General features: G+C 38.0%; 1 protein-coding gene across 1 annotated transcript; it reads left to right on the top strand.

Moving 5' to 3' along the window:
- Nucleotides 1–2,461: 2,461 nt before the first annotated feature.
- On the top strand, nucleotides 2,462–5,303 carry LOC145908466 (transmembrane 6 superfamily member 1-like). The gene is made up of 4 exons (XM_082995754.1): nucleotides 2,462–3,108; nucleotides 3,220–3,436; nucleotides 3,747–3,830; nucleotides 4,286–5,303. Exons 1-4 carry the CDS (start codon nucleotides 2,477–2,479, stop codon nucleotides 4,481–4,483), a joined length of 1,131 nt encoding a protein of 376 aa, XP_082851880.1. The 5' UTR covers nucleotides 2,462–2,476; the 3' UTR covers nucleotides 4,484–5,303.
- The last annotated feature ends 6,437 nt before the right edge of the window (nucleotides 5,304–11,740 follow it).

The following is an 11,740-nucleotide window of genomic DNA, read 5'->3' as shown; positions in this document are numbered from 1 at the left end:
TTGTCATCTGGAGAAGTAATTGTAAAGAAAATATTTGTGTGTGTTGTCTCTTACATTTGTACTTACCAACTGAAATATTTATTGTTTCTGCAGATGTATTGGTAACTGCATCGCTGTCAAAATTGTTGATAAGTGAGTTGAATTGGTCAGGTATCAATTCTGCACCAGAAAACGACTTGTTATCTGGCCCAAACGCTGAAAAATGGTTTTCTCACCAGAAATTTTAATGGAAATGTCTTTAACATCTGGTGGTGATGGACCCCCACCAGTTTGATTCACATTTCTCTTCCTTTCTTCAATTTCCTTTTTAGCCCTGGATTTTAAGTTTTTCAATTGTGTGGCTGTTCGTTTTTGTCCAGTTGTGCTATTGTTATATTTATTAGTTAATTCTTCCCAGGCTTTGTTTTTTCTGTTCATATTGTTGTTGTCGCTTTTTTTGTTTTCAATTGCGTTAATAAATGGTTTGATTAATATAACAAGACTTTGTTTGTCTAATTCACAAAACTTCTCGCATTTTATTAAACCTTCCATTTCTGTTAATATCCGAAAGGTTCCTGCGTACAAATTTTCAATTGGAGTGAAACATTCTTTTAACTATTTCGCAGTCAAAGGGGTTAGATAATTCTTACCAAGAAGCAGTACGTTTTATACACAAATCCGCCGAAAAAATGTAAACAAAACCTTTGACCTACTTATTTGACCTTTTCCTGTCGTTGCGCAGACGACCAATGACGCTACGCGGCGCAATTGAGCATAGATAAGTTTTTGTGAAAAAAACGCGCGGAAATAGGTTTGATCCACCTTTCGAGGTTCGGATCAAAACGCGTCATTCTGATCCGAGTTTCTGAATACGGATCAGTGAAAACTGATCCGGATCAATTGATCTGATCCTTGATCGGGGATTGTGAATACCACCCTATATGTTGTTGCCCCACCAGAGTGAACGCTTCTTCAATTTCCTCCTCAGTTAGTTCTTTCCATGAATCCCACTTGTTGTGTGCAAGGCAGTTAAAAACGCATGCAATTAAATAAGGCTAATAATGCTTACACACTATTCGCGAAGGTAAAATAAGAACAAAAGACATCATTATGACTGGTATGAATTTTTGGCACACCAGTATTCGTTATGATGAAAAAGTGTCGCATGTAATCGCTACCTCTGCCCTTGTATATCTGCCCGACGACAGATATTTTGTCCTGATATGTTTGCAGAAGTATTATAGTAGTTGTACCAACGCCCAAAACTACATTAGAAAGCAAATCACGCAAATACGAAAAAACATCCTCGTACACAACTTTTTTTTTATTAAAACTGCCGCGAAGTTACAAGGTGAATTTAAGCGGAACCAATCTGAATGTTTTCTCAAAACAATTTTTTTTTTTAAAAAGAATAAGATTAATTTTATATCTGATTTGAATTTTAAAAAAATCACGTTTATTATGTTCAACATTTTTGCAAAGTGATAATCAGAGTTTAACACGTAACTGAATTGCAGCGAATTAACTATCGAAAGAATGTGCGAAGCGCGATGGCGAGAATAATAGCCGAGAGTTTGGAAGAACGATGATTACGAGGGCGTTTTATAACGTAGTGTCAGGAAAAACGTGGTTGTCCAACAAGGTGTCAGAAAGCTTGTTTGAGCTCTGCCGGAAAGCTAAACCCCGCCTGTGCCCTTTCCGTCTTGTGTTCCTGTGTTAAGTTTCAGGAAACATGAGTGTTACATGGCATGGTCTCTTCATCCGTTCCGAAGATGATGTTGTCTTTTTTTATGCAAACTTTAGGCTACTGGTCCAAGAGATAATGGATGCTTTTGGGTTAAATTCAGAGTTAATGAAAGATTTTGGTACACATTTGTTGTAAGAAATGTATTCCCTAAATTTAATGTTTCATCCACACACAGAACAGTTTTGGAATAACAGCAAAACCTATTTATATCTAAAATTTGTTCTTCTGTGTAACAAATAATTCGTCGTGCATAATTTTGGCAGTTTTCTGTGAAACTTCTTTGCGATACTCATCCGTCATTGAACTGAAGTAACCCCGTGACGCGTGGGGTTTTTCCCCATATCGCCCGTCCGTGAGGTGGTTAAAGTGTCAACCCAGCAAAGTACGTTCATACCTCAGTCAGTGTAGTAGACATTTGTTGTTTACTGTGCTTTGAAGCGGAAATAGTCTCAACAAATTTACAAAACATTTTTGTAAACCTAGATAATTAGCCGGATTGATGCTGTATTAATGTAACATGATAGGTCGAAACAGCGTACCGCAATCCGCATTGGTAAAGGGCCAAGGCAGAAGCTCATTTGTGTCGTTAGCATGTGGAACCAGGCTTTGCGCAGTCTCTAGTAGTATCTGCTCTAACTATGAGGAACATTGTGCAAAAAGTACTCTTTCCAAAACAGCACATTTTTGCAAACACTTCGAAGGGTGCCAACAACAATATTTCATATATTCAAGATATAGGTGGAGTAAAATATGGCAAATTTGACTGGTTTAATTGTGACTGTGCTGGTGAGCTTCACAGCTTTTCCACTTGTAATGTACGTCACTGCATCTCAAACTTTGACCGAACCATTTACAATGATGTGTATCGGACTTGGCTTCACTGCTTCAACTGTCGCTGCCATCGCATTCCTTGTTCCACCTTCAGGAATAAAGAATTCACCAAATGTTGAAGGTCGTGGGCTGATCTACTACACATGTGCTCTATTCATGTGGGCAAGTGTCGCTGATCTCACTCTGCAAGGTTCTCATTATGGCTTTTTCATGGGGTATGAAAGCAACACAGAGTACTTTTCCCATGGAGAAGTTTATCTTATGTCTCCAGTTGGCATAACAACACAGTGGTGGAATGCTGTAATGCACTACATCATGTATGTATTTATAATTTACCGCATTGACAACAACCAAGATCCAAGAAATGTGGTTTTGTATTGGTGTGGTTCCATATGCACCAGCCAGTTTGTCCTTATGGTTGGTATTCTTACTGGTGTTTATTCCACCCAACTGGAATATTCTGTTTGGATGAATGTTACTTTTGTTGTCTTTCCAGTCTGGGTTCTCTGGAAGTTTCTCATCAAACCAAGGACAGATTTTCCATACAAAGTGTAAGAAAAAGCCTATTTTGGGATCTATTTATAAACTGCCTAAATTCATACCTTAAACTTTAGTCCAATGTTTATATAAACTTTTAAACATAATTTCTTTGTTATTTTTAGGCCTGAAGTTCGCAGACCCAAATTCTTCGATTTGATTTTGTGCCTTTATCTGATTGCGGTTTCCCTCTTGGCATTTGTGCGTGTAATAGCAGCAATGGGGTCTGAATTCCCAATATTTAAATATTACGCTGACAAATATGAGCCCCACCTAGTGGACACAACACATTTTGGTACATGGTGGGCACTTTATGTTGCAATGTATGGTATTCCTTTCCAAGTGAGTATCATTTGTAAATTTGTACTTTCTGGAAGTTATGTTTCAAAGTTCCACTTGTTTGACATAAACAGAAATATATCATGAGGTAATATAAATATGTTTAGCTTAAGTATAGGAGCCATTAGTTGCATTGAAACAATATACCTATCTGTTTATCTCAACCACAAGAAACATAGCTCAGTTGCTTTACTTACTTTACTCTGTTTATGGACAAGAAGTTGTAAAAACATTTTACCCAGATGAATTTTACTTGAGTTATATCACCCATATTGTTCATGTCAAATATGTAAAGCATGTTGTTACATCTTAGCTCGCTGCGGTTTATGGACTTTTAAGTCCTGGCAAGGAATGGATGTTGAATTCATCTGTATTTTACGCTGCTGGGATATTGCAGGTTTGAAACTTAATACATCTGTTTTTTTATACTTCATCAAGTGTAAGGGGCAAACCTAGTGTCGTTGCATATCGAAGTATTGGCCTCAGTAACTTGATGGTGTTGCAAACTCGTTGGTTCAACAGTTTCCTGTATGTATGTTTACCATTATTGATCATATTTGCATCATGTTGTAACTGTAAACAAAATACTATGATATAAATCATGCACTGAATGACTAACACATAGCAGCTGGACCATGAACACCTGTCAATGCACTTATAAGCTGCCAGGTATTTCTGATGAAAGTAGTTCTGTTGATTATACGTAAAAACATAATGTCCTAATTTTGCAAAAAAAACAAGCATTTTTGTTTACATACTTTTATATAAATGAAAATGCAAAGGCAAGAGTTTGATTGATTTCTAGGGCCATACTTCTGTTCTTAAAAATATATCCATGTTTTTTTTGCACAGGGTACAGTTGTGTTCACGTCCTACTCATGGTATTCTCACTCCGAAGAAAAATTCAGCATCCCGCAAGAATCACGGGATGTTGTCTTGGCAATAAATGCAGCACTTATCATATTTGCACACCTATTCATGTATAGGTGCATCAGTAATCCAGGTTACTTCATGCCACAAAATGCGATCAAAGATAAAAAACAGAAGTAGACCCTTAATCTTTTAACTTTTATCAATTAATTTTATCGAACTATTTGAAAATATGTATTAATTCGGCCAGACCACCAATTGAATTGGAAAGTAGCTAGAAAGACTTTGAATGGTATTTTGGCAAAATGTTTGCTTTGCAACGATTCAATATTCTGGCAAAACAGCCTGATTTTATCTGTATGTCATGCAACCTTTTAATGTGTACATGTTAGTCATGATCAATATGCACACTGGTGTGATCTTCATATTTGCTTCAATCTGAAATTGGCATATATAGTTAAATGATAGATGGTATTGTTAAATGTTTGTCCATATGCTGAAAATATGCATGAAAAGTTTCTTCTTGATGCACTTACATAGCCCTTTACTTTCAGATATGCCCATAGTAACTTTTATTAGAAGCTTCAATGTTGCTTTAACATGTATATGTCGCATTTTTTAGACTATGTTTACCGTAAGTGAAAAGCTCTGCATGTTTCTGTTCAAAAGAAGCTTCCTTATTTGTTATTGGAGTCAAAAAAATTGAATATTTTTTTCAGTTTTTGTCTTTAATTTTTTTTCTATGTAAAAAACTGTTGATATTTTTAATGTACTCAGGCGAAATGTACACTTTACAAATTTATACCCGTTTATTTATGCATACCAGAAATATTTATCTATATTTTATTGTTATCAATTGAACTACTTTTCATTCAACCTGTTCTTAATCATTTATGTTCCATTGTTTGACTTCACAGTTAAAAGAAAACAATGTGTACTGTCCGAATATGTTTAATTTCAAATTATTGGTTTGGCCAATACATTCATTGTCCATAAAGTATATAGCGCCGTTATAAATGTGGTTGTTCAATTGGAGAAAGCAAAAGAATAGTGTAGTGGTGTATCAAGTCAGGGGATGTCCCTGCAGAAAGAAGTCCCTGCAGAAAGAAGTTATATTCAAGTGTTCGCGTCGAGTCACGATTTTCGAGTGAATTTCAACGTTCAAAAAACCTGCATTTATCTTTTGTGAGTAAGTAAACATACCACAAAGTTTGAAAAACAAACAAAAGACTGGTGACAACCTTACTTAGTGCTGCGTAGTGTTGGAAATGTTGTCGTCGCTTTTTAAGCAATTAAGTTACCAAATGTGAGAGTTTTTTAATTTTCTTCGGCTTGTTTCTAGTTGGCGAGACTTACTCTGGTAACTTTGTGGCACTTCAAAACCTATGCAATTGCCTTGCGCTGCATTTACGTATTCTGGGTATTAACAAGCAATAATAACGTACGGGAGAGTTTGTGATGTACGCTTGTTTAGTCTATGTTGGTGAAATATATCAAGCAGCCAAAAATGTACGACACAAGTACAATTCAACGTGATTCGAAGAAAATTCTGCGTACTTTGCGAAAGTCATGTATTGCAATCTGACGACCATTTGTCGTGGATGACAGCGTGTTTATATTCCAAACAATACAAAATCGTAGTTGACCAACTAAGAATGATATTGTACTCATATGCAATAATTGTCAGAAGAATCTCTGTACCGATCACACGATTTAGTGAGGTATGTTTTAATTTAATTTGGATGGTTCAAATTCATAGAATGGTCGATGTTAAAATATTAGAAAGAGTCACACGTCATATAGGTTATTATTTTTCTGGTTCTTGGAGGATGGAAAATGCCCGAAGACACAAAAGGCTCATGAGTCAAATGAATGAAATCATCGTGGTGTTATTTACTTTTATTAAAGGAAGTTGTCAAGTCAGTGAATTAATCTCTATTCGCGTTTACGTGAAATGCGGCGAGGGCAGCGAACTTCCTTCATAAATTTGCAGAGTTACGTTGAAATTTAAAGGCAGCGCACTGTGTCATGACTGACAACTATCTACGAGGAACGTTAAATTGAACCAGGTTCAAAGTGAGGGTGGTTGTATTGAAAGAATTGTTTGTCGTTGTAGCATCAACAGGCTTGGCTGACGGACATCCACAACACGAGCAAAAGTTTCATTTTTTCGCGAAAAAATACGTCATTTAATTAACTGTGGTAATTTGTCACAACAAAAACAAAGCTTGACTGCTAAAGAACATCATAGGTGGTAGTTTACAACAGGTGTAGGAATCAGTAGAAGCAGTATATATAATGCACGTAAACAGAGGTCATGTCAGGTCAATATGAACTTTAGTTGGTTCGATATCGTTTGTTTTTTATATATTTGATAAAGTTTGTTTTATATATTCGCGCATTATAGCGAGTTGGTGGTTAATTTGAGAAACAATTAGTATTTTTTAGTTTGCCGTTGCGACGGAAACAAAAATATGAATAAAGTTGACAAAATAAAGTTTAAACTCTATTTTTTGTTGCTATTCAATAAAACGATTCGTTTTTAGAATACGATATATATATGAAAGCGCAGAACTGCAACATTCTTTTTCTGCAAACTCCAACCCTAAAGGCACTTCAGAATACTGTAGAGATTAGTTTAGTGGTGGTGGTTCATACTGCATCTGCAGCAATTTACAAGGTAAACTACTGTATAGGGTAAAGCCGTAATTATTGGTATAAATGGTCGTAACTCATCATGTTGTTAAACAAATTCTTTACTTAAACTGTAGTTCAGTGGAAACAATTTGTGCATTTTGCTCAGCGAGAACCAACTAACTGTATTATTTTTTGTCGACAGTCTGCTGTCTCCTTTCGTGGCCCATTTTACATAGAGTGACTTAACTCAGGAAATTATTTTGGGCGGCCCGGGATAATTGCTGACCGTTTATCAATTTAAGATTTCGGGAAAATGGCATCGAGTTACACGACGCCAGCAGCGCTGAACACGACGAAGATTCAAGTTCAAGTTCAACCCCGTATTACAACCATCACGTTTGACGCATTTTTCCTCCTGGTGTCGCTGTGGATTTTGACTTCAATCCTCTACTATGGATTCGCTCACAGAAAATTTTCAGGACCTGAAAAATCGGCCAGAGTATTGTTTATATCAGCCACGTGTTGCGCCGTGGCCAACTGTGTATATCTCGTCACTAAAATCACTTCCTACAACCTGGGCTTTTCCGTGGCCACCGCGGATGCTTGTGATGCAGTTACAAAACTCTCAGTGCAAATGTACGGAGTCGCAACTTCCTCTGTATATTTATTCCTCTGGTTCCGCCAGAGATCTCTGTATTCGACCTCGCTTCTCGAGGCTCTCTACAAAAGCTGGGTTAAGGCATCAAGTTACATGAGCATCTCATTCATGCTGAGCAGCCTTAACATAGCCGGAGTTGTCTTCAATGGCATCAACCACTTCACCTCGTCTGCTTATGGTTGTGAGCGGGTGTTGCCATTCTACACGTGGCCATTCCTTGTTGCTTCCGCCATCAATGCGTTGGGACAATCCATGTTGCTCTTTCTCTTCGTCTACCCATTCCGCTTTGCTCGCGATAAACCCAACACAGGGGCGAGTGTGAGACTCCTTAAGCGTTCTCTCGCTGTTACTCTGTTGTGTATCAGCACTGATATGGTGACAGGACTCTTCAACACGTTTGTTCCCTACTCAGTTTATCGAACTCCCTTCATCGCTTACGGGTGGTCGGCGACCATGAATTTAATCGGGGTCGTTTTTACATTTCAGACTTGGAGGGAAATATTATTTTTTTCGCTCCTCCGTCGCAAAAAGGAACCGTCTGTCATTCAGCAGAGTCCTTGAAACCAAATGTTTCTTGCCAGCAAAAGTATGAAAGCATATTTGCTTGTGAGATACAAATTGCCACAAGCACCATTTCAAATACTGTTTATCATATCCCCTTGCATCTTATTAACGATAAAAACATTCAAATGGATATGAAATCGCTGCACCCTCTTGCGCCAAACTGTTAGACAATTTTGCTTTTTGTATATTTGTTTGCGATGGCTCAATTTATCCAACGATTATAGGAAAACAGAGTCCGCCAATTGTAAACGAAAACATTTTGTGAAGCGGTCTGACTGTTTTCGGGATTTTGCCGCTAAATGGTTAAACAAACTTATCACGGTTCTCGGATATTCCTTGAGGAAATCAACCAACATGATAAGTATGGGAGATTGCTTGCACTTCATAGTGAGTGTGGATATAGGAGTGATTTCCTCTTATCTTGTAATCCATCAGAGAGTATTCTTTGTCTGTAGATCTTATGTTTTTTTACTCTTTTTTTTTAATTCAGGCCAAGTTTTGTCTATTCATTACCGTCATATATCAACGTTCAGGTTTAATTATTCTGGCAAAAACTGTTAATTGCGTTTTGAAACTGTTAATAAAAACCATTTTCTAACAAATAAATACATCTGCTATATTGTCATTTTTGTTTCACAAAAAGGGTGTTCGTCGAATAAGGCCAGCAGTGGTTTTTGTTTTTATTGCAAGACAAAATCCATTTCTGCTTTGATTTACTACGTAAACTACACAACAAATTCAATTTGCCTAATCTAAAGTTACTTCACTTGTCAATCTTGGGTAGGGTCACTCATGAGATTATACAGCGCACGAATTTGTTCAAAGGCGGAAGTTTTTCGTTGCCGCTGTGCCTAAAAGTAAAGGCAAATTTCCGCTATCTTCGCGTCATCGGTCGACTGATTGGGAGTTTCTAATCTGCAGTGGCTTTAGAGTTTTTGATCAGGAACAAATTGCATTTTATGCCCTTTGGCGTCCAATACCGTACAGTCTTTCATGCATTTACTATTCCATATTCATGTATATCTGTTTCCTATTTCACGATTTTCTTGTCATACTTTTTGTCAAAAAAAGTAAATCCGCCTCCATATAATGTATGCAAACAAATACGAGAGGTTCTAGCACTGATGTAATTTTTCATGTACCGTATTTTACGGACCATAAAGCGCATCCGATTATAAGGCGCACTGTCAATAAATTGCTTTGAGTCTCCGGCCCCACAGCAAAGTTCTTTTCGTGTAGTGACCCTGGATACGCCTATCCCCTATTCAAGACACATAAACTTAGCCCCGAGGAATTGCTACACTGCAAAATTGAAGATATACCGGTAAGACTAGTCCAGGCTTCCAGTAACACCATAACCTCAAGAATTACTGCGTTTCTTGAAAGCATCCTGAATCCAGTTAGTGTGCTCTATTGCAAGGCGACCATCAATGAATATTGCAGAGACAGTAAGCAATATCTTGAGGAGCTCCATCACTGGAAGCAATCCAATGCCCAACACATCAACATTACTTCACGGCACCACGAACTGTATATTGTAGCGGGTGATGTGAAAGCTTTGTATCCGAATCTCCCCAGGGCCATTATATCTCAATCATTGAAAGCGGCATTGAAAGGACACTCTAACTTCAACACACAGGCAAGAAATACCCTAATTGAATTATCAATGTTTTGCATAAACAATGCCTTACTGCGTAATGCAGACCACTTTTACAGACAGAAAGAAGGCATCGTAACTGGTGAAAACAACTCTGTATCTATAGCCAACATTGTTGTACATTACATAGTCTGCGGAGCAGCCACTGAAATTGCAAAGGCCCAAATTTTTAGGCGATTTATTGATGATATTGTTTGGGTATCGTTTGGTGCTACAACTACTACTGCCATACGACATAAATTGGCTCAGTGTTTTGCACTAGCTGGGTTACAGCTAACTTTCCGACAGGCCACTACTGCTGAACAACCTTCCTGTGTGGAATTCCTTGATTTGTGCCATGTATCTGATCCGGCGTCAATGGCAGGTTTTAAAACCACTAACTACATAAAACCTACTGCCCTTGATCGGTGCTTCTTGAATGGACGTTCACATCATCCAGTGCACGTATTTAAATCCATCGTCTTCTCAGAAGCTATACGTATGCGCCGGTTAAATGAACATGACGAGGACTACATAGATGCATTAAAGTCGCTACACGACAAAGCAAACAAATCAGGCTTCCCCGCCAAGATGACGCGAGATGTCTTAGCCACAGCCAGCAAATGAAAATCCAGATTTTTCTGTGAAAAAACGGTGGCAACGAAGTCGCGCAAACTCATTTGGGCCACGGTTTTCCCAAACATTCTAAGACTGTCGCCCAAGGAAATGCATCTACAGAACAATGCAACTATTGTTTATAGAAGAGGGCAAACTATTTCACAGCAACTGTGCAAATACAGAAACATAGCGCATCAAACAAAACATTCAGAGAGTGGCCAATCTGCTCCGTGTGGTCATTGCGCTTTGTGTGGCCACTATGGCCAACACGAGTCAATGGTAGAAACATCCGACGTTCTGTGCACCCCCACAGGTACAATCAAGTTACATCAGCGGCTAACCTGTCGCGACTTCGGTATTTACGTGGCGTCATGTAAAGAATGTGGGGCTCAGTACGTTGGTCAGACAAAAAACCGCTTCTCCACACGATGGAATATGCACAGATCCACGTGGAATAAGTTTCAATGCCTACCGGATAATGACGCCACAGCATTAGGCAACCACTTCAAAACAAAGCATACTCATCTTTTCCACCAGAAACCCTCATTATCACGCTGTTACAGTGTGACATTCGTGCACAAACCGTCTGCAGAGAATTTGGATATATATGAGGATATGTGGTTGCATAGGACACGGGCACAGATCAACGTGCAGAGTATGATCACACCTGTATGCAAATAGTATATTTGCAATGTGCCTTGTTTGTTTTCAATTGCTCTTCGTGTTTTGCTGTAGCGTTTTATGTCGTCACGATTGTGTGGCACTGCCAACAATCATTGTCCGCCTAAAGGCTCAAAAGTTCGAACCTCGTGTTCCCTTCTTTGTAGTGTTTTTTCCTCTTTACGGTTCGTTGCATTTTTTGGCGTCGTATATCGTGTGACGTGTACATTCAGATGTTGGACTTGCTCGCGAGTTTTGTCTGGTTTTGGGCGACATATTTTTTGTTGGAATTATACTGGCAGTCAGTTACTAGTTCTTTTCTTACATATCCAGGTTTTTATTTGCATTATCTAATTTTTAATTTTTTTAATTTTTATCAAGGTACTTTCCTTTATGTGGCAGACTTCTACTTCGTTATTTTACGCTGTTTTGTACACTTTGCAGAAACTGATGATGCCCTTTTCAGGGCGAAATATATTTTTCTGACAAAAATAAAAACATCTTTAAAAGAGCTGTCTGAAAGATTGATTTAAAAGTTTTACTCAGCTACTAAATTGCTTTGATTAGTTTTTTGTTCATACATAAGGCGCACTGGGCTATAGAACGCAACGTATTTTAAGGAGTATGGGTTACCGTATAAAGCTTATTTATTTAATAATAGTAT

The sequence above is a fragment of the Ascidia mentula genome, chromosome 7, assembly GCF_947561715.1.
Source record: "Ascidia mentula chromosome 7, kaAscMent1.1, whole genome shotgun sequence".
Lineage (NCBI taxonomy): Eukaryota > Metazoa > Chordata > Ascidiacea > Phlebobranchia > Ascidiidae > Ascidia > Ascidia mentula.
The sequence above is the reverse complement of the archived record's forward strand: the minus strand, read 5'-3'. Positions and strand labels throughout refer to the sequence as shown.